A 24,854-nucleotide genomic window follows, 5' to 3' on the forward strand; every position below is an offset into this window, starting at 1 on the left:
TTCTTTTGAACAAGTATTAACCTAGTCATTATTAAAAACATATTATTTTAGCTATAGTATTTGTATAAAAACTGTGTGCCTTTTACCCCATGCTGGGGGGGTGGGGGGGGTTTTAACCCATGTGTGGGGTAAAAGCCTCCCTCACCACCTAATACATGATTTTTAAACAAAATTAACCACTTTATGATTATTATTATTATTTTTTTTTTTTCCCCACACAAAATATGTTGCTCCATCAATGTCCAATACAAACATATATATTTTTTCCTGCAATCATATACTTTGACAGTAGTGAAAAGCACAATTTTTCTTAAGGTGTGCCTTTAGCCTCGTTGTACCCCATGATTCGTCCAAAGACAGCAATATAATCAAGACTTTCAAGGTCCAGAAAAGTACTTAAGACATTGTTAAAACAGTTGACGTAACTGCAGTGGTTCAACCTTTATTTTATGAAGCAACGAGAATACTTTTTTGTGCGCCAAAACAAAACCATCTCTCAATCTCTCTCTCTTCCCTTTCATTATCCTCACGCAGGTGACGCAGTAAGCACAGTGAAGGCTTCTGTGTTTACATCCGATTGCTGGCTCAGTATTGGCCGATGCTGTTCACGTAAGCAGCACAATGCATGCGTGTGATACTGATGCAGGAGCCGGCCAATAATGAGTTGTGTTCTGACGTAGAACCTGGAAGCGCTAGACATGAACAATATATGAGAATGACACAGAAGAGAAGATATTGTTGAATAAAGTCGTTATTTTTGTTTTGTTTTTGCACACAAAATGTATTTCTGCCAAACCATTGCAGTCACATCAACAGTTTTATCAATGTCTTTATAGTACCTTTCCGGACCTTGAAAGTGTTGATTATATTGCTGTCTATGGACGAGTTATATACCTCTTGGATTTAATCAAAAATATCTTAATTTTTGTTCCGAAGATGAATGAAATTCTTACAGGTGTGGAACGACATGAGGGTAAGTAATTAATGGCAGAATTTTCATTTTTTAGTGTACTAACCCTTTAATAAGAAAAAACATTTTTACGTAAATTGTTGCACAATGCAACACACCATTATTCGAGTTTGTGCAAATTGTACATAAAACCACTTTTACATAAATGTGACCAAGACATTCAAACGTCTGTGCCAAATGTTCGTAAATACATTAAGTAGAGTAGCAAAATACAACTTGCACCTTTAAATTAATATCTGTGAAAATTGTTTGTAAAAACATTCATATGCAACTTGCCACACATTAAATCTCTGTCCAAATTTTAAATAAAACTCTTCTTACATAAATTGTTGGATGACTGCAACTTACATCTTTAACTGAATTTCTATGTAATTCGTTCATGAAAGCTCTAGTGTAAGTTCTGCCAGGAAGATTCAATGTTACGTTACCAATTAGTTTAGATCTAACCAATCATTATCTTGCACTTGGAGTATAAAAGATTGCTGACACATGTTTGAGTCCGCAGATGCTGACGCAAACCTTCACCTCCATCCCCACCACCACCAGTATGGTCCCTGTCCATACCTCCCAGGGTGGTCGGCTACGCCCCCGCCTTTATCTTCAGGCAGGAAATGCAAAGTCTGCAACCCTTTAGGATCTGAGCTACGGACAGGGCCTACGCCAAAGAACTTTCTTACAAAGATTTTGCTTGCTGATTGTTAATAAATATGGTTGTCACGTTATCTTACCTCCCCGAGTCTTTCTGGAAGAAATAAAACTATTTGTCCATATATTGTTGCATGACTGCAACCCACATCTTTTATTTCTGTTTAAATTGTTCAGAAAAACCATTTAGTGAATTGTTGCATATTTTTCAATTGAACTTGTTTGACAAATATTCGTAAAACCATGTTTATGTACAAGAAAAAAGAAATTTGCGACTCATGTTTCATGAATGAGTATCGATGATTTAATAAAATATTGTTGACAACTGTGCAAATATTCATTATATAAGTTAGTAGGTACCACAGAACTATGGTCCCAATTTCTAATGAAATTTATTTCCCTTGTTTGAAATATAGGCACAACTCACCTGGACGTACATGTCCCTTCCCTCTCTATGGATCTGGACTCTGTGGAGCTCTCCGTTAGCCAAATTAAGAGATGTTGGCATAAAGATGTCAGGCTCTTTCTCTCTGTTCAACCGATACCAAATCTGCAAACTCCCTGTGGGATGCCAATGAGATGCGAGAAAGGCAGGGAATTTGAGACATAAGTGAGACAGAATCAAGTTAGCACAACACACTTTGAATGGCTCATTTCCTTCCCCACTGATGAGGGTAATTGCTAGCTTGACCGCTGTTTTGAAATATGAGAAACACAGAAAAAAGATGCTCCTCTCCAATCATCACCATCACTGTAATAATCATCTACCGACAGTTTGAAGGTAATCAAAAAACAGCTCTGATTGGCTGATATAACGCTGTGATTGTAACAGCCGTAACAGGACAAAATAAAATGGAACATATTATATATAATGTAATGAGAATACAAAAGCGATCCTAAAAATAAGTTACAGTATAAGTTCCTATATATATCATGTACATTATACTATACAATATACATTAAAGTAATGACACTATTATAGTAATAAACAATAGTAAGGAAATATTATATTAGTACCGTTGTGAGCCAGAATAATGGCCATATACTGTTGATGATAGGTGTTGACTGTCAGAAGCATGGCGGGCGTTTGAGTGGTGAGGAAACTGAATGCGATGCTCTCTCGTGAATTGCTGCTTTGGGCGAAGATAGCCGAGGACTGACGGCTATGGTTGCGCATCACGGAAAACGGTTCCTGAAAGGTGTAGGTCACCGAAGACCCACTTTCAAAGGACACGGAAACTTCTAGAAAGAAAGAGAACACAAAAGTGTGAAAAATTTGGTGCAAACCCTTGTGGCCAGATCCTAGACAGTGATTGGCTGTGTTTTTGTTTTCCCTATCAGAATATTAACGTGCTGTCGAACACCAAGGACACAATGCTGAATGGGCAGAGTGGAAAATACAGAGGAAATGAATCATTTAACTCTAAATGAATGCAAAATTATGCTTGGACTGCAAACCGACCCCTGGGCATCTCATAGTGTTCATTTACTCATAATATTATCAGAATAGAAACACCATCCCTCTAGAGTCCAATAAAGAAAATGCAAAGCCAAGAAAGTCTCATTCATAGATTGTTGAATGGCTCGGCTGTCTGGCATATCAGAGGATCAAATGTGATAAAGGCTGTATTGACAGCAGAGAGGTTTAGCACTGAGCGTGATGGGCAGGGAGGGTCCGCTGGGATTGGTCAGGTTGCAGCCCTTTGAGCGAAATTCATCCAAACAACTGCGGTTCACGGTCATGGACACAAGCCATATCAGGACAGCGAGACAGACAGAAAATAGCAGAACTGCACTGAATATCTCATGTTTTATCCTGCTCAGCTTTGATCAGGTGCAATCTGTGGGCACAGCGCCGTCTTCAGAAATCAAGGTTACCAAGCTCTTAAATGTCCTCCTTCTGGAACACACTTTTGATATGCCATAGAGAAGTGTGGAGGAAGTTAAAACAAACTGTTTTTGATGACAAACTGTTCCCCTGAACCGCAAAACCATCTAGATTGTGTCAAAAATAACCGCAGATCGATTTATTAATCAGTATTTGGCCATGTTTAGTGCCTTGTTTTAGTTACAAATTTATTATCTTTTTTCAGGATTCGGTACTGTTTTAAGAGTCTGTTTAAGGTCTAATTAAAGATTTTATACTGTATATATTAGCATGATGTCAACCATTGGGCAACCTGCTTTTTAGATATTGTAACTGGTATTGGCAATTGAACAACCTGAAAAAAAAAAAAAAACAGGTAAAACCATGAACAAACCAGGTTTGATGGTAATTTCAGATAACTGTTTTGGTCCATATTAACTCTTTCCCTGCCAGTGTTCTAGCTTCATACATTTTTTTTAACAACACGAATGTGAGTAAGTTGAATTAAATAAGCAACATTTTGAACAAAAAGCTGAGAAAATCATGTTTTTGTCAAAGACTACGTCTGGATCAGATTCAAAATGATGATCAAAACATAGATGGAGTAGATTTAATTCGGTAATGTTAGGCAGTTTTGATTTATATGCTGTTTAATGTTTGATGATCGTGTTATTTTATGTATGTATGCAATGATTCTATCACTTGTTTTTGCTTCTTCTTCGCCTGTGTTTTGATCCAGAGATTCTGTACTCTTTCAGAAAATGCGTAATAGCGCCCCCCTACTGTAGAACAGTGAAAACAAGTATTGCCAGGAAATTCAGTTAATGGCGTAATGACGTTCTGTCATAAATGATGGAAAATTCAGTTACTGACGGGGAAGCATTGTGTCGTAAAATGATGTAAAATTCAGTCATTGGCGGGGAAGCATTGTGTCACAAATGGCAGAAAATTCAGTCAATGGCTGGGAAGCGTTGTGTCGTGAATGATGGAAAATTCAGTCAGTGGCAGGGAAGCATTGTGTAACAAATGGCGGAAAATTCAGTCAATGGCTGGGAAGGGTTGTGTGGTAAATGACATTGTGTCCTAAATGATGGAAAATTCAGTCAATGGCTGGGAAGCGTTGTGTCCTAAATGATGGAAAATTCAGTCAATGGCTGGGAAGCGTTGTGTCATAAATGATGGAAAATTTAGTCAATGGCAGGGAAGCATTGTGTCACAAATGGAAGAAAATTCAGTCAGTGGCTGGGAAGCGTTGTGTCACAAATGGAAGGAAATTCATTCAATGGCTGGGAAGCGTTGTGTCATAAATGATGGAAAATTTAGTCAATGGCGAGGAAGCATTGTGTCAGAAATGGCGGAAAATTCTGGAGAATTAGTGCTGGGAAAGCATTAAAAACAAAAATGCTGTGATCTGACAAAAATCAGCCAATCATTACATTTAGAAACATAATTAATTTCGTGTTTGTGATTTTAGCTGGTATAAAATTAACGCAGTTACACATTTCTTTTACTATTTTTCACTTCCCCCAAAAAGACAGGAAGGTTTCTTAGCACTAATCCAACAAAATTAAGTGCAAAAACAATGCTAGAACAACAAAATTAAGACAAAAAAAGCTCTGTTAGCGTTAATACAAAAAAAAAAAAAAGCTAAAAAAAAAAAAAAAAACGAAACAGGAAAACCTTGTTAACACTGGCAGAACAAAATTAAGCAAAAAAACCCTAAAAAACAAACCTCTGTTAGCACTACCACAACAAAATGAATCATGAAAAAGAAGCAATGTTAGTGCTTAAAAGCACAAAAACACAAAAAGCACACTTAAGCACAAAAAAACAGGAAGCTTTGTTGGGAGGGTAGTTATGCAAAACAAGCCTGTGGCCTCATAAACTGGCTAAAAACTTTAACACTATTCTTCATCAGAATACGTAACCTGTACAAACTTAACTGTACAGTCAACATTCACAATAAAAACATCTTACGATCATTAGCAATTATCTCCAAACAAGATTCTTTCATTGCTTAAAGAAAAAATAACGTACCTTTCTTGCAGCTGGGTCCTCCGTAGGCAGAATGTGTGCAGTCACAAACATAGCCACTGCTTTTCTCAATACATTTCCCCCTGTTGTGACACAAGCTGTTTTGGCTGCTGCAGTGACCCGGGCACCCCGAACTGACCCCAGGGGTCATTTTAGCCCGTTCTTCAAGGTCAAGCGTCATGCCGTTAATATTTAATGACCTGATGCACCCTAGAAATCCTCTCTGCCGCGATGCAGTGCCTCCTGTGGATTACAGACAAAAGTTTTGTAATTTTAAGTCAGAAAACAATAATGCATATGCAAAATAAATACATTTAAAATTATTAAATGAAAGTAAATTAGCATTCAGATAATTTGCATTTAAACCCTATTAACAACATCTGTGTTGAGGTACAGAGATATTATTCTCTTGCGCCCTGCTGGCACAGAGTTGTCACTCATGGCTGTGCCTACCAATAAACAGCTGGCTGTTGAGCTGAAGGTGGGTGTGGCCTTCGGATGGGGCCTCCAAGAAGCGCAAGGGCAGCTGGTCCACCTGCAGCAACGCCTCCTTCACATTCCTCTCCGCTCGTACGTAATGCCACTGCTTGTCATTCAGCGGCACGTGAGACTTTACCGTCAGAACAACTGGGCCATTGCCCACATCAAACGTGAAGGTCACGACAGAAGGCGCTGCGGGAATCAGTTTGGGGCGAGAAGAAAAAACACAAATCACAATAATTTATTAGCTACTGATTGTTTTATATTCATATTATTCAACATGCAACATCGCCCTGGAACAGGAAGCATGAGTTGGGCAGATGGTTTAAATGTTCACATTTACATTGAAGTAATTACCTCTTTTACATGCAGGCAATGTATTCTCCAGACTCTTGGTGGAAAAAATAGCCCTAATACTTATGGGAAAATATATAAAAAAAAGAAGGCGGCAGGCAATATGATGAAGATGAACAGCCTCAGTGAACTGTGTACAGTAATTACATAGCTGATGGTTTCAGTGGCTGTAGAACACAGTGGCGCAGTTCAGTAAAACTGGCCTTTCGAGTGAAATTGGCTACGTCCTCTCCACTTTTCTGCAAATACTAATAACATGGCATGAATATGAGCAAATTTTGCTATTTTATCACCACATTTTTGTTGCTAAAGCATTAGCTAGATAGGTGAAACTCACAAAACCTATCAGGGAACATCTTCAGGTCATATTATGTCCTTGAATTTCTTAGCATGTTCTTAATATATTGATCTTTTGAGCATGTTTTGGATATTTCTTATCTTTATTGGAAAAGTTAGTTTTATAATTTCTTTAAAGTCCAGCTATCAGTATAAAGGGACTCACCGCTGAGCTCCACTCTAATGAAATCTTTTGTGCCCAGATTTTCCAGGAAGACTCCGGAGGGAGCAGTGGTTTTGAAATAGAGCGAGATGTCCACGCTGAGCTCGGCCTGAAGCGTGGGAAAGTGCAGGTAGGACGACTCCTGGTAGAAGGAGGCGGCGTTCCACAAAAACCCTGAGGTCAGAGGAGACGGATTATATAGTTTTCATCTAAATATTCTCTTTGGATAAGGAATGAAATTATAAATATAATAATATTTGTCTCAAATCAAATAGCATATGGTGCACATCAGATATTTGGTTAAAGAATATCTTCAAGATAAGGTGTGATAGACAACATACTGTAAGTGAAGACAAAATTTGGCTGCAAGATCTTTATGTATTTATTATTTTTAAGGCTGTTAAATTTAATGTTTTAGCACATGGGATTATGTTAATGCTAGGGCTGGGTATTGACACAAATTTCACAATTTGATTCGATTTCGATTCTCATCTCTCAACTACAGCTGGAAACAAAACAGAACGTCAATGGGTACTACATTACTATAATATTGAAGGTTAAAATTAACTGTTTTGTGTACAGACTAGGGATGTACTGATCTATCAGCCAATATCAGCCGATTGTTTAAAAACAGCTGATGATCAGGGCCGAATATATCCTGTCGATTGAAAGGGGGCTAAAAAAAAACGTGTCAGACTGCAACTCTGTGTGAGAAGAAAATGTCTCGTGTTGAATTTAAGGCTGTCTAAGTTAACAAGACAATAACAAATTAACAGTTAATAATAGCGATATTAAATCAGGCCCTGTTTTACATTATGAATCACCTGTAGTTCAAGCCAGGGTTGACAGGTCTGTGGTTTTTCCTTAATAATTTTTTTTTTTTTGTGCACTCCCCATCCAATAATCACAGAGCTTTGAGCTTTGTTACCTCTGATAAGAAACAAAGTCTCAGCTTTAAAATTCTATCCATTTCTTCACAAAATTAAAAAAATAAATGGTGTTTTGACATCTTAAATGTGACGTGACAGATCGCTGTAGCGGCAGCGCAGAGAGTCTTTTCCTCTTTAATATAGCAAAGGTGTAGCATGAAACACCCATGAACATCAAAAGTGAAAGATACAGTACAACTTACTGAAATGTCTCAAGTATCATTTGATCGCTCAATCAGTTTTTCAACTGCGGAAAGACTTCAATAAAACAGTTTGTGAACAATGTCACTCAAATACTTCAGGAAAGTTATCAAATGTTTATTGGTTAGCTATAAAAACACTAAAGAGGAGCTTATTTACTGTTAATTATATATGTATGTTTAAATAAATATGAAGACAGGTGTTTATGAAAACTACCTTATATGCAACTGAGTTGTATATTGAGTGTAATTATTATATCTGAAAATAAATAGTTTGGGCTCTGTTGTTAATGTTAACCTGTAATATTATAGTAATGCACCAAATGAGATGATTCCTGTATAGTTTACAGAATTAGTTGAGAGAGATTAGAGAGATTTATTTTTTCCTTAAGAAAATCAAACTATCAGCATCAGCAGATATCATTCTGAATAATCAGCTATCGGCATCGGTGGAGAAATTTAGTATTGGAGAATCTCTAATACAGACACTTAAAGGTGCCCTAGAGGTGCCTTTTCAAAAGATGTAATATAAGTCTAAGGTGTCCCCTGAACGTGTCTGTGAAGTTTCAGCTCAAAATACCCCATAGATTTTTTTTTATTAATTTTTTTAACTGCCTATTTTGAGCCATTATAACATATGCACCGATTAAGCGTGCGGCCGCTTTAAATCTCCCGCTCCCCCGCCCCCACGAGCTCTCAACTGCCTTAAACAGCAAACACAAAGTTCACACAGCTAATATAACCCTCAAAATGGATCTTTACGAAGTGTTCATCATGCATACATCGATTCCTGTGAGTATAGTATTTATTTGGATGTTTACATTTGTTTCTGATTGAGTTTGAGGCTGTGCTCCGTGGCTAACGGGCTAATGCTACACTGTTGGAGAGATTTATAAAGAATGAAGTTGTGTTTATGAATTATACAGACTGCAAGTGTTTAAAAATGAAAATAACGAAAGTCTTGTCTCCGTGAATATAGTAATAAACAATGGTAACTTTAACCAAATTTAACAGTACATTAGCAACATGCTAACAAAACATTTAGAAAGACAATTTACAAATAACACTAAAAATATCATGATATCATGGATCATGTCAGTTATTATTGCTCCATCTGCCATCTTTCGCTGTTGTCCTTGCTTGCTTACCTAGTCTGTTGATTCAGATGTGCACAGATCCAGACATTCTGCCCTTGTGTAATGCATTTGACGTGGGTTGGCATATGCAAATATTGTGGGCGTACACCCCGACTGTTAACAGCCTGTTCTTTGGAGGTCATTTAAACAAATGAGATTTATAAGAAGGAGGAAACAGTGGAGTTTGAGACTCACTGTATGTCATTTCCATGTACTGAACTCTTGTTATTCAACTATGCCGACGTAAATTCAATTTTTGAAACTAGGGCACCTTTAAATTACACACAAATTATATATATATATATAAACAATTATATATATATATATATATATATATATATATATATATATATATATATAATATATATATATATATATATATATATATATTTATACAACAGTTCTGTCTGGTTCTCGAATCTGATTGGTTGATTGGCCATGCAATATTTCAGCGATAACAGCACTCCTACTGTCTTTTCACCATTTGTATCGCTCCGCTTGAAGTGACCGTCATGGCGGCCGATTAAATCAACCGTAATTTTTACAAATACTACTTGTTGTACCACGAACTGTAGTTTTAATATTTTTTTTAGGGGAGAATGTAGTTGTTTAGACCTGAATTATGTGACTTATATTTAATAATAGCGCCTATTTTACAATTAGTTTTGACGGTTTCGAGATGCGAGCTCCAGAGCGTCAGCGGCCGTTCAGTGCTTGTGCACGCGCAGAGAACAGCTTAATCTCGGTCAGTGCTTCAGGGACTTACCGCTGGCTCTTATAGTGGTTAAACACGAGACAAAATTCAATATGAGTACATAGAACGGGCAATCTTTGGTCTTATTAATCTATTATTTGTTCCAGAGCAAGTCGAATTGTGCTATGTTTAATCTGATAATAATTACCTTGTCATTTATATAGCATATAGCACATTGGCTGCAACTAAACGAGACATATCAGACGAAGACTCTTCTCCGCTTTCTCTCCTTGCTCCCTTTAAATACATACCCTTTATAGACATAGTGTTGTTTTGAGTAAAGAAAACGCTTTACAATTTTTTTTTTTTCAAACATCAGATCTTTATTTACCTTTGCATTGCATACACGAGATGTCCAAACGGTGTGCGCACTTCATTCACGAGGTGAGGCGGATTTATGAGGTTTGACTGAGAGTTTGAGGATCCAATGGAGTTACGAAGTTTTGGCACAAGTTTTTTTTTTTTTTTTTTTTTTTAAATTAGGAAATATAGAGATAGGCTACAAGGTATAGCATTTATATATTTATTCATTTTGGTAATTATCCACGACACACTTAACAACCGTCACGGGCACAGTAGTGCTTTATGTTTGACTGAACAATTGTGTTTATTTGTTGTTCAATAAATATTATTTTATATAAATATGTCCATTAGTGCGTGATATGGATTTAATGAAAGTTACATTAATACGCCATTAGATGGCGGCAACACTTTACAGGTGAATGAGTCAGTGAGGCACAAGAAACTTTTAAATTGAAAGGAACTTTTGCAAAGGAAGTTGTTTTAGCGCTGTGGTCAAATGGACAAATGGCAAATACAAGATCGCTTTCCTCAGCGGACAGTCAAACAGATTTTTATAATGGATATAATAGTATGGACGTCGACTTGAATGAATGTTATGCAATATATCAGACAGGTAATAGCCTACTCTCAGGCGATCTCTCTCTCTCTCTCTCTCTCTCTCTAATACTGTACAAAATTCAATGAGTTTTAATGAAGCAACTCAGTTTTCATTCGTTACTAGTTCTAAAGTGACGTTTTAGAATTAGTAACGGAGGCTTGGTCCAACTGTCAACTTGAGATTTGAATCCATGGCGGAAGGAAGTAGTGCTGCACAAAAGAGGGTTTTAAAGACACTCCGTTTTTCTTCTTATTTATTTACACACTCGAACCGTCGAAATGTTATAAACGCAATATCACACTCGTAGCCATGCGATATGGCTGTATATCAGCACGCTGCTGTGCTGATATACAGCCATATCGCACTACGGTGTGATATATATATATATATATATATATATATATATATATATATATATATATATATATATATATATATATATATATATATATATATATATTGAAGTTATAAAACTAACTTTATAATTACATACTTATGTTTCTACTCAAATTAGTTTTTTGAAATATAAACATTTAATTGTCATAAAAAATTTATTCAAACATAAGCCTACATTAAATATTAAAGAACAGTAAAATATATGATGAATATGTTATTTTATTGACGTCTTTCCATGGTTAAAACACTGATTGAGCGATAACATGAGACAAGATACTGAAGGCTCTATATGATCTGGTGCGCCAAAAATGGTACTTATTGTTTGAATTTCATAATAAAACAGACAGAATTTGAAATCTGAGACTTTCATATCAAATGTAAGAAAGCACAAAGCTTACTGCAATTTATTGGATGGGAGGCGTGCTACAATGTCCTGTTCATTCATCAACTGAAAACAGATATAGACTATATAGACTAAGAGGTCGATTCTTGGGATTTAAAAATGAGAATCAATTAAAATTGAAAAATGTATATATATATATATATATATATATATATATATATATATATATATATATATATATATATATATATATATATATATATATATATATATATATATATATATATATATATATATATATATATCTATATATATATATATATATATATATATATATATATATATATATATATTATATATCTATCTATTTATTTTTTTTTTTATATTTATATATATATATATATATATATATATATATATATATATATATATTTATTTTTATTTTTTTTACACAGCCCTAGTTAATGCACTACCTATAAAAAAAAAACCGCACAATTAAAAAAAGCTTAAGCATGATTAATACATTTAATAAACTGACAGAAACAACTGTTGCTCAAACAGTAGAACATCATGAATTCAATAATGAATCTGATTCCCAGGATATGCATGGAAAAAAAAATGTATAACTTGAATGCAGTGCAAGTCACTGTACGTTTTAGCATGCTAACAACAAAAATATTAATATTAAAATATTAATAATGATTATTTTAATACACTAACAGAAACAATTAAAAAAGTAAATGAACGCATTAACAGGATAATTATAAAAGTACAATTAAAAAAATATATATATTATTTTAATTATGTTTGAACATTTTAAAAAGCAATTTAAAGGTGCAGTGTGTAAATTTTAGCGGCATCTTGCATTGAGGTTGCGAACTGCAATCAACAGTGCTCACCCCTCCCTTTCAAAGCAAAATAGAGAAGCTACGGTGGCCGTCTGGCAGACACAAGTCAAAGATGTCGTCTGAGACAGCAGAGAGTACGCTAGCAAGTAATGAGGTTTCTTCTTACCACTAACAAAGAACGGACTACTACTACTACTTCTTCTTTGTGTGTATTCAATGTAGTGACAATGCAAGCTGCCTCTGGAAACCTGAAAACATTTAAACATTTAGAAGAAGTAAAACATAATGACTAAACACTCTATAGAGCAGTTTGTCCATTTAGGGCTGTTGTAGACGCATAATGGTGACTTAACATGTAAGGGGACCCACGGTGTATGTACATGGAAATGGCTAAGGTGATAAAAACATAATGGTTCATTATGTAAGGTCTTTATACACCACTGAAAAAATAGGTATATTATATTGCATGTCTGTCAATAGATCCTTCCAAATTTTACACATTGCACATTTAATATAATTAATTTATTAAAATAATTACTTTCAAAATTTGACATTTTATTTTCCTAAAATAAATAAATAAAAAATAATATTTTGTATTTTTTTCTTTAAACTTGTGAAACTTTCAATGTGGTTTTACCAAAACAGAAATAAACATATTCCTATCCATTGCTTTACAATTCAGTTGCACGTCTGCAACTCCGTGCCATTTAAAACAAGATATTTGTTATATGGTTAATGCCTTACGTACTGTCCCCGTAGCAGTGGAGAGATCCGACTCTGTACATCGCTTCTGACCCGGTTCGGTTTGTGTCTCCTACCAAGATCTCGGTCACTGGTAAGTGCTCTTTGTAGGACAAAACTCCTGTGTCATTCTCCCTGTTCACAAGCAAACAATAGCTTTGCTCACATGGCTGCTCTCAGTATCTATGGTTATTGATATTGTAAACATGTGGTGAGAAGATATTCAACAGATTACAAACAAAACAACACAAATTCTAATAGGAAAGACTACTAGTGTAGAAACAGACAAACAGTGTTGCAAACAGAATGATAGGATTGACAAACAGAATGATAGGATTGAACTCAAGGGTTGTACCATGAGCTGCGGTCAGCATCACAGTTGCAGAAGTGGTTCATATCGATGCAGTTCTCATCCAGGCTGCAGGCGCATTGCTGCACCCCGGGGAGAAATCCACCCCAGTATGTCCTTCTCTCTCCCACCCGGTCCAGCCACCAGGACAAGGGCGTCCCATCTGGAGCAAACAAAACAACATTTCTTCATTTTGACAATGATTGTGACATCCACCACCGCTAGATAACTAAAAATGCCTTAGGGATGTGCCAATATAGAAATTCAATACAGACAGTCATTAACTGTTTTTTGTGTTGTGGCTGATAAATAGTATTATAAAACTATTATGAATTTATCCAGTTGTGCATGTTATTATTTTAAGGAATAGTTTATCCCAAAATGTTTTATAATTTATTTACTAACGCTTACATGTTTCAAGTGAAATCAGGCATGAAAACATTACAATGTACAGCTAGAAAAAATGGCTAACAGTTTAGCAATTTGGAAACTAGGCTCAGAAAATAAAGTATTGTTGCTGAATAATAAAAAAAAATACTACTAATAAAATAATAATAATAATAATAATGTATAATATTATACATTTGGCAGATTAGAAAAACTAAAAAAAAGGGACTTTATTCTTGAAAATGCAATTTAGGTTAGGTTAGGTTAGGTGTACTTTATTGTCCCAATGGGAAATTTGTTTCAGGCTCACGAATACAACCACTCCATTGACAAAAAAAAAATAAATAAAATAAAATAAATAAATAAATAAATAAATAAATAAATAAATAAAACAACACATAACATAATAATAAAGAAGGAAATAAAAAAAATAAAAAAAACCCTGCACGAATACCAAACTTAGAATAATAACTTCTACTTGATATTATTTAATAACTTAACAGCTGAGGGAATGAAAAAGTTCTTGAAACGATTTAATCTACAGCTAGGCATTCGTAATCTTCTCCCCGATGGCAACAATTCAAACTCAGAATACAAGGTATGTGTTGTGTCACACAGAATCTTATTTGCCTCCCTCAGTATAGAACTTTCATATAAGGTCTGGAGATAAAACGGTTCTGTTCTACCCATGATCTTCATGGCCGCTTTAATAAGACGTTCAATAGATTTCAGATGTACTGATAAATTACCGTACCAAAGATGTATTCCGAATCTGATCACATTCTCCAATACAGCCTGGTAGAACATCATCATAATCTTACTACTGACCACGTAAAGTCTGAACCTTCTCAAAAAATACATTCTTTGTTGTAGCCGAGTGCACAAAGTATCTATATGAACCTGCCATGTTAGAGAACAATCAATATAAACACCAAGATATTTATATGAGGACACTTGTGTGACAGGAACATCATGAATATATATAGGGCTATGGTTTCCGAATGACTTTGGGTCAAATATCATCTCTACACTTTTCTTCACATTTACAATCAAGTAGCTGGCATCACACCTATCTATAAATTTCATTGCTTTATTGTGATGTTTTATTAAAAGTAATTAATTTGCCAATAATACTAATACTAATCATATATATATATATATATATATATATATATATATATATATATATATATATATATATATATATATAATGCCCATGCTGTTATATAAATTTATTTAAACATACATTAATATAAATAAATAAATAAATTACAAATAAATCTTTTAATTTAAAAAGGGGTTCACACATGAATTTGACAAATGCCAATAATAATAGTATTCCATATATTATATTTATGCTTATGCTATAATATCAATTTAAAAAGAGTTTATATATAATAATTTAATAATAATAATAATAAGAATAATAATAAGAATAATAAGAATAATACCAATAGTGTGACAAGCAGTATGAGGCAGAGAGCCGTGGGAATGGGGCAAGGCCGTTGAAACAAGTGTTAATGCATGTTAATTTCAATAATTTCCTATTACTTTTAAAATCAAAAGTTGTGAATATTATTTAATGAACCTCAGCTAACATATACTTAACAGTTAACAGATATTAAAGGTGCCCTAGAATCAAAAATTTAATTTACCTTGGCATAGTTGAATAACAAGAGTTCAGTACATGGAAAAGACATACATTGAGTTTCAAACTCCATTGCTTCCTCCTTCTTATGTAAATCTCATTTGTTTAAAAGACCTCCGGAAAACAGGCGAATCACAACATAAAACCGACTGTTAGTAACAGTCAGGATCATTAATATGTACGCCCCCAATATATGCATATGCCAGCCCATGTTCAATGCATTACACAAGGGCAGCCAGTAACATCTTGAGCAGCACAGCTGAATCATCAGATGTTGTGCAGGTAAGCAAGCAAGGACAACAGCGAAAAATGGCAGATGGATCGATAATAACTGACATGATCCATGATATCATGATATTTTTAGTGATATTTGTGAATTGTCTTTCTAAATGTTTCGTTAGCATGTTGCTAATGTACTGTTAAATGTGGTTAAAGTTACCATCTTTTATTACTGTATTCACAGAGACAAGAGAGCCGTCGCTATTTTCATTTTTAAACACTTGCAGTCTGTATAATGCACAAACACAACTTCATTCTTTATAAATCTCTCCAACAGTGTGTAATGTTAGCTTTAGCCTGTTAGCCACGGAGCACTATCAAACTCATTCAGAATCAAATGTAAACATCCAAATAAATATAATACTCACATGATCTGAAGCATGCATGCATGATGAACATCTTGTAAAGATCCATTTGAGGGTTATATTAGCTGTGTGAACTTTGTTTATGCACTGTTTTATAAAAAAATAGGCAATTAAAAAAAATAATAATAATAACTAGAATGTACATTTCCTGAAGAAAATGTGAATGGTGCTTGCAGTGGCAAAACTCGGCACTCTTGATTAGCATGATGGTAGCATGATGCTAACACCCTTAGCATATTGCTAGGATGTGTTTACCAAGATGCTAATCATGTTAGCATAATGCTAGCAACATGCTAACATGATTAGCATGTTGCCACCATGATGTTAACACCCGTAGCATACTGTTAACATGTTTTTAGCAAGATGCTAACCATGTTAGCATAATGTTAACAACATGCTAACATGATTAGCATGTTTGCTAACATGATTAGCATGCTACTATCATCATGCTAACACATTTTCACTAGTTTGTGTCATGTTTAAACCCTAAGCTAATCACTATTAGCATGTAGCTATTCACTGCTAGCATGTGTATCATGTTGGAAGTCCAGATTGCTAGCATGAGTCAAAAGAGCCAACCGCCATGTCTCTATGATGCTCTGATGCAGAGATATAGGTCTTGCTAAACAGTTGCTAGGGTACTCTGTTTGGTTGCTAGGGAGTGGCTTGGCAGCTGCCAATGATGATACTCCAAAGGCTGCTTGACAATATAAACCAACCCCCATGTCTGTACGATGTTCTGATGCAGAGATATACATCTTGAAAAACGGTTGCTAGGGTACTCTGTTTGGTTGCTAGGGAGTGGCTTGGCAGCTGCCAATGATGATACATCAAAGGCTGCTTGCCAGTATGAATGATATAAACCAACCCCCATGCCTGTATGATATTCAGATTTGAAGATATCCCCTCTATGCTTTGGGTTGCTAGGGTGCTCTAAATGGTTGCTAGGGCGTGGCTATGAAGTGTTGAAGGTGATTCGTGATTGGCCGTTTGCTGCCCCGAGTCAAATGAGCCCACCCTCATGTTTCTATGACACTCCTATCCAAAGATATTCATTTGATCTTTTTCAATGGAAGTCTATGGAACTTGTTGCTATGGTGCTCTATATGGTTGCTAGGGCGTGGCTTGATAGCTTCACAATGATCCTGAGAGACTGATTGGTTGCCTGAGTAAAATGAGCCCACCCCCTTGTCTCTAAGACATTGTGATCCAGAGTTATGTTCAATACAAAATCCCTATGTAATTTCCCATAGTAGGAAAAACACAGTACTTCCTGGTTCATGGGCACGGCTTCACCATAGTATGTCTATGGGGCAACTTTGGGCAGCTCTTGCGCCCCAGGGGTACAACTTACACCCAGTTTTGAGGTATGGCCTGACAGAGCTTGCTAGCCTCTTCAAACGTGGTAACCCACATGTTTCTACGAAATTCTCACTCGGAGCAATAACTCGTCAAAATTTGTCGCAATGCAAAGTCTATGGGATTTTTTTCGCTACTTTTTCGCCCGCTGGACGAACATCGTACACCCGATCGCTTATAAAAGTCATAGCACAGGTCTCCTCAATAAGCCGGTCGAATTGACACCTGATTCATTGGTCTAGGACAAAAACTGTGGGAGGAGTAGCGCGCCAAACTTTTGTCCAGAAAAATAATTATAATAATAAGTATGAGCAATAATAAGAATGGAGCTTTGCCTATGGCAAGCACCATTAATAAAAATCTATGGGGTATTTTGAGCTGAAACTTCACAGACACATTCAGGGAACACCTTAGATTTATATTACATCTTGAGAAAGAATGTTCTAGGGCACCTTTAATACATTTTGTAACATTGCTAATAAAAAAAAAAAAAAAACGAATTGTTGGATTTACTTAAAAAAAGCAGTGTTATGTGGTCCCATGCAGCTATATTGAGTAATTTGTACAAATAATTTAGTTGTATGAACAAAAGAAATTCAAGTAAAGCAAACAAAATTTCTTTGAGTAAATGCAAATCATTTGAATTTGTCACTGTTACATAATATTTACATGTGCAGTTTACTTAATGTTATGTTAAATTTACAAGTTTACTATGTAAGGTGAACACAATTATTGAATTGATATAATTACTCAATTGAATTGAGAGCAGATATTCCTATGTGAATGCTCACAGCCTAAACACAGGCATAATGGTAACCACAAAATTCAAAAAACATTACACAAACTCCTCTAAATGTCCGACATAACTGAACATTAAACACTAAAATAAATGAACAACATCTTTCCCTTTACTGAATAACAGTTTAATCCCTCAATTCACTTTCCTAATACAGTCTCTTGCAAAGCATGCTGTGACCTACGGATCCACTGCCCAGTTAGTTATGTCAACATTAATGTGTGCGTTTCACTCAGCAATGTTAAGTTGACTGAACAAACACTTAAGTACAGCTGACAATACTCATTTTGAGTAGAAACAACTCAGTTAAATTAAGTTCATGTAGTTACGTGAGTTTTTAATCAATGTGAACAAGGATGGTTTGAGTGAAACTGAAACAGTGAAAGTTCTTTTGTTTTTGAGTGAACCGTATTGTAAAGTGTTACCTAATAAATAACTAAATAAACAAAACAAACAAACATTTTAATTGAAAAAGTTGTTTACACACTAATTTGACAACCACAGTAAAACTTCCACAGTAAAACTCTAGCTGCCTGTAGGACGTGTGCAGATCTGACATACTGTAGTGCTCCTCTGAGGTTAACAGATCTGAAAGAAGACCAGTCAATGGAGATATTCCCACCAGATCCAGCGACCATTATTCCACATATTTAGTCTTTATACCCAATATCCCCCAGGGAAAATCAGGCCGATCGTTGTGACTTTGCTCTACAGCCACCAGAGCGCAAGAGCAGGGACCCAACTTCAGATCTCATTATGCAAATATCTCTGTGCCTGGCACAAACTGATGAACAATTTCAAGGACCGGCTAGTTTATAAATGTCGCCATTTCCCATCAATTAATATTGTAATTAGATTGGGGTCAAGTCAGATTATAGATCTGAACAAACTCCACTTTGGGTAAATCATCCAATGAGCTAAGACGTTTAATCAAAGAAAAAGGGCTTGAAAGGAGGAACTGATCGAATAGTGAACACTAGTGAGTGACTTCTTGAGATTAAGCAATGATCAGTTACTTATTATTAGGGTGATTATTGTTAACTAAAACAAAAACATGTTTGTTAACTGGAACAAAGCTGTAATACTATAATATAAAAATATTAGATGGAAAAACTCAAGTCGAAGCACACAAATTGCAGAAGTTGTTCAATACCCACCCCATGTGTTGAAGAGGCGGGACTTCCTGCAGAGATAAACAACTTCCTGTTGGCACTGTTCAGACCTGCCCACAAGAGTCCGCAGCTGTTCCAGAGACGCACTGTAGTTGAACTTCATCACGTGGGGCTTTTGAAGGGACGACCCTTGAACTCTCACCATCTCTGTGCTGTTGTGATTCACTACCGTCCAAACCTTATCATCTGGAAAACACAGATGGATACAGACAAGACTTTTAGACATGAAAAGTGGTTTAAATTGTCAGTTCAATCCATCACTAACTGAGAATACTATTTTTAGTCAGTATACTGTAAATACTGCACAGAATTGGCAGTATACTGCACAGTAGCACCATTCAATTCCCAACATAGTCCATTTTATCTATGGAAGTATATGTGTGAATTAAATTTGAAATGTAATATGCAAAATGGCAATGCAAAATGTAAAATGGCAATGCATTTCTTTATTTAAATTTACATTTTCCATACCATTTTGCAATGTTTGGAGCAAAATGATCATTCAAATTCAGTAATATAATTTACGAGCATCCTCACGAGCATCAGGTGCGTTCTCTGCGAGACGCCATAGCCATAAATATCTGTTTCTAATAACGCACTGGTTCTATGACTGACAGAAGTGCATAATCTGCAGGAACATTGACATTTCTCTGTTCTTGCTCAGCTTCATCTGCCAGTTTATGCCTAGCTTTTCATAGCTCTGCTGCCGCCATGTTTCCAACACCTGGCCCCGCCTTAATGCAATGATTGACAGGGCGGGGCGGGTATGTTATCGGCTCGAAATGCATTTTCAAATCCACATTGAATTTTGCTACATTTATTGCGGGACATTTAATGAAAATGCAATCGCACTGTGAGTGTAAATGCAATTAAGAAAAATAACATTTAAATGATCATTTTGCTACAAGTTTTGCTTAAACGTGTTAAACAGTCATTTCTGTAATACATTTTAATTTTAATTTTCCAACTTATAAAGCATTGAAATACATGTTTAAATTATGTTAAACGTAGTGTAGGAAATGTCAAATGTAAATTATAATATTGAATTTGAATTATCATTTTGCTCCAAACTTTGCATTTATGGTATGGAAAATGTAAATTTAAATTAGGGCTGCACGATATATCGCATGAGATTGTCATGCGCATTTCGTCAGAAAAGCCAGTTCCCTGATTACCGCTAAATTGGCATCACCTTCTTTCAAATGGAGCGCCATTTAATAGACAGAACCGTAGATCACTGAAAAAACATGCAATATCGCGTTCATATCGCAGATGAATCGCCTTCGATAATGAACGCGATATTGCGTGGCTTTTCAGTGATCTACGGCTTTGTCTATTAAATGCTGCTCCATTTGAAAGCAGGTGATGGCAATTTAGCGGTAATCAGGGAACCGGCTTTACTGATGAAATGCGCTTGACAATCTCATGCAATATATCGTGCAGCCCTAATTTAAATACAGAAATGCATTGCCATTTTACGTATTGCATTGCCATTTTGCATATTACATTTCAAAATGAATATTGCTACACATATGCTTCCATATTTATCTGCACTGTCAAACTCAATCCTTTACTAAACTGAACCCGCAGCACTTTATACCTCCTTGATTCATTCAATCACAAGAGCAAGCTGTAATCCAGATAATAACATACACAAACCTTAACAAGAAAGAGCACGACTTCAATTAGCTTTAAAAATAAAGCCACGTAGCATGTCTCTTCCAACCCAGAGTTAAGGACAATCTTCCCTACACTCTGACGTCAGCTTTCATTTATCGAGCAAACACTTCTCAGTGGGGGGTGGGGGGGTTGTGTTTACAAAGCCAGCAGGCACTTAAGTCGGCATGTGCCAAGCGTACAGTAATTTACATTTCATGCAGCATTTCTAATTGAGGTTGGCTAAAGTCAATGGCACTTTATTCTAGTGGAACCCGAGCCAGTGAATTTGTGTAAGAGAGCAACGCTTTATCACAATTCTGCAGGAGATGAGTAATATTTCACTGAACAAGTAGCGTGTATAGCGGTCCAGCAAAATGGACCGAGCCGCAGTTTCCCCTGGACAAACCCATGGTTCTGCACCCTGGGACCCAGACAGCCCTGGCAGACAGCGCAACATCCATCAGCAATTGGACAAGTTCAAGCTCTGATTAATGACTCTGCCTTCGTGTGGATTCAAAGAATTTCCCTGGCCAAAACTGGCCTTCAACAATTCGATAGCTCTACCTTCAACACCCCCCAACACCCCCTGAATATTAGCCTTATACATAAGCTAATATACAGGTGCTGGTCATATAATTATAATATCATCAAAAAGTTGATTTATTTCACTAATTCCATTCAAAAAGTGAAACTTGTATATTATATTCATTCATTACACACAGACTGATATATTTCAAATGTTTATTTCTTTTAATTTTGATGATTATAACTGACAACTAAGGAAAATCCCAAATTCACTATCTCAGAAAAATAAATTATGAAAAGGTTCAATATTGAAAACACCTGGTGCCATACTCTAATCAGCTAATGAACTCAAAAGACCTGCAAAGGCCTTTAAATGGTCTCTCAGTCTAGTTCTGTAGGCTACACAATCATGGGGAAAACTGCTGACTTGACAGTTGTCCAAAAGACGACCATTGGCACCTTGCACAAGGAGGGCAAGACACAAAAGGTCATTGCAAAAGAGGCTGGCTGTTCACAGAGCTCTGTGTCCAAGCACATTAATAGAGAGGCGAAGGGAAGGAAAATATGTGGTAGAAAAAAGTGTACAAGCAATAGGGATAACCGCACCCTGGAGAGGATTGTGAAACAAAACCCATTCAAAAATGTGGGGGAGATTCACAAAGAGTGGACTGCAGCTGGAGTCAGTGCTTCAAGAACCACTACGCACAGACATATGCAAGGCATAGGTTTCAGCTGTCGCATTCCTTGTGTCAAGCCACTCTTGAACAACAGACAGCGTCAGAAGCGTCTAGAGACAAAAAGGACTAGACTGCTGCTGAGTGGTCCAAAGTTATGTTCTCTGATGAAAGTAAATTTTGCATTTCCTTTGAAAATCAGTGTCCCAGATTCTGGAGGAAGAGAGGAGAGGCACACAATCCACGTTGCTTGAGGTCCAGTGTAAAGTTTCCACAATCACTGATGGTTTGGGGTGCCATGCCATCTGCTGGTGTTGGTCCACTGTGTTTTCTGAGGTCCAAGGTCAACAGGAAGTTTTAGAGCACTTCATGCTTCCTGCTGCTGACCAACTTTATGGAGATGCAGATTTCATTTTCCAACAGGATTGGCACCTGTACACAGTGCCAAAGCTACCAGTACCTGGTTTAAGAACCGTGGTATCCCTGTTCTTAATTGGCCAGCAAACTTGCCTGACCTTAACCACATAGAAAATCTATGGGGTATTGTGAAGAGGAAGATGCGTTATGCCAGACCCAACAATGCAGAACAGCTGAAGGCCACTATCAGAGCAACCTGGGTTCTCATAACACCTGAGCAGTGCCACAGACTGATTGACTCCATGCCACGCCGCATTGCTGCAGTAATTCAGGCAAAGGGAGCCCCAACTAAGTATTGAGTGCTGTACATGCTCATACTTTTCATGTTCATACTTTTCAGTTGGCCAAGATTTCTAAAATCCTTTCTTTGTATTGGTCTTAAGTAATTTTCTAATTTTCTGAGGTACTGAATTTGGGATTTTCCTTAGTTGTCAGTTATAATCATCAAAATTAAAATAAATAAACATTTGAAATATATCAGTCTGTGTGTAATGAATGAATATAATATACAAGTTTCACTTTTTGAATGGAATTAGTGAAATAAATAAATTTTTTTATGATATTCTAATTATATGACCAGCACCTGTGTATATATATATATATATATATATATATATATATACACACACACACACACACACACACACATATATATATATATAATGCATATATATACATACACACACATACACACACACACACACACACACACTCAGTAAGGTCCGTAAGATTAAAAAATAGGAAATAAATACTTTGTGATGAGCAGGGCTGGCGAGAGCCGTGAGGGAATGCCGTGAGGCCGCTGACGCGAGTGATAATGAGCATCACCTGCGAGGCGCGCCGGCCTCGAGTCTCTCACGGAGGAGCTCCGGAGGCATAAAAGGAGGAGCGACGTCAGTGAAGGACGAGAGAGGACCAGGCCTGGACTTTATTTTATGTTTTATTATGTTTGTGTGGCCGGCAGACGTCCGCGACTTTTTATTATTCAGATTTTATATTCAGATTTATGTTGCAAAAGATTACTATCACATTTTAAACAAAAATATGAAGCAGCTCAATTGTTTTCAACATTGATATTAATAATAAATGTTTCCCCAAAATCAACATACTAGAATAATTTATGAAGGATAATGTGACACTGAAGAGTAATGATGCTGAAAATGCGGCTTTACATCACAGGAATAAATGACATTTTAAAATATATTAAATAGAAAAGAGTTATTGTAAATTGTAATAATATTTTACAATATTACAGTTTTTACTGTATTTTTGATCTAATAAATGCAGTATTAATGAGCATGAGACTTATTTCAAAAACATTCAGAAACTTTACCAACCCCAATCAGTAGTGTACATTAACATTTAAATTGTATGAATTAACATTAATGAATTGTAAACAGACATTATTTTAACAGTAAATAATAGCACTTTTGTAAATTAAAGTTCACAGACTGTAGATTAACAAATGCTGTAAAATTAGTGGTAACTGTTCGTTCATACATTAACTAATATTAGCGAATTGAACCTTATTGTAAAGTGTTACTAAATATTCAGTGAGTTTAAAAAACAAACAAAAAAGTTCTAGAAAATATGAAATGGTCTTAGAAATAAAATGAAATAAAACTTACATGTGAAAGTTTTTTAACATATACAACTTGTGATAATAAAACACTGCACATACACATGTATGCATATCTATTTTTATCCCACTCTTGCAGTATTCACGTTAACACATGTTTTTATTTTATTTATTTATTTTTTTTTATCCCACAGAGGTCTCACCGGTTATGTTGCAGTAGACTACGGTGGATTTGAGTGGTCCACTTCCATCAGGATCGATGGAGAAATATCCTGAGGCACTTCCTGTGAGCCGGTGGGCCTCGCAGGAGGGTTCAAAGATGGCTTACCAGAAAACAGAAACCAAAATATCAAGTCAATTCATGCTGAGCATCATCAAAGAAGGAAAATGGTTTATTTAGCATTGTGGAGAATGCATGTTTGTTTGCATTTTTAAGCAGTATTACTAAATTAAACTTTAATAACCTTTAAACTTATTCTTTACCAATTCCAAAATCTGAGAGAGTTGAAAGAGTTTGTGACTACTTTCACAAAACAAACAAACAGTTC

General features: G+C 35.8%; 1 protein-coding gene across 1 annotated transcript in view; it reads right to left on the reverse strand.

Moving 5' to 3' along the window:
- The window catches only part of cntnap5b (contactin associated protein family member 5b), a 104,620-nt gene that overhangs the window by 5,495 nt on the left and 74,271 nt on the right, over positions 1–24,854 (reverse strand). Inside the window, exons 12-20 of the mRNA XM_067398577.1 lie at positions 24,510–24,629; positions 19,438–19,638; positions 13,453–13,609; positions 13,105–13,232; positions 6,853–7,023; positions 5,970–6,188; positions 5,520–5,759; positions 2,633–2,857; positions 2,043–2,176 (exon numbers count right to left, since the gene is read on the reverse strand). Coding sequence (XP_067254678.1) covers positions 2,043–2,176; positions 2,633–2,857; positions 5,520–5,759; positions 5,970–6,188; positions 6,853–7,023; positions 13,105–13,232; positions 13,453–13,609; positions 19,438–19,638; positions 24,510–24,629 — 1,595 coding nt within the window. The remainder of the gene's footprint in view (positions 1–2,042; positions 2,177–2,632; positions 2,858–5,519; positions 5,760–5,969; positions 6,189–6,852; positions 7,024–13,104; positions 13,233–13,452; positions 13,610–19,437; positions 19,639–24,509; positions 24,630–24,854) is intronic.

This window comes from Chanodichthys erythropterus, chromosome 10, assembly GCF_024489055.1.
Source record: "Chanodichthys erythropterus isolate Z2021 chromosome 10, ASM2448905v1, whole genome shotgun sequence".
Taxonomy (NCBI): Eukaryota; Metazoa; Chordata; class Actinopteri; order Cypriniformes; family Xenocyprididae; genus Chanodichthys; species Chanodichthys erythropterus.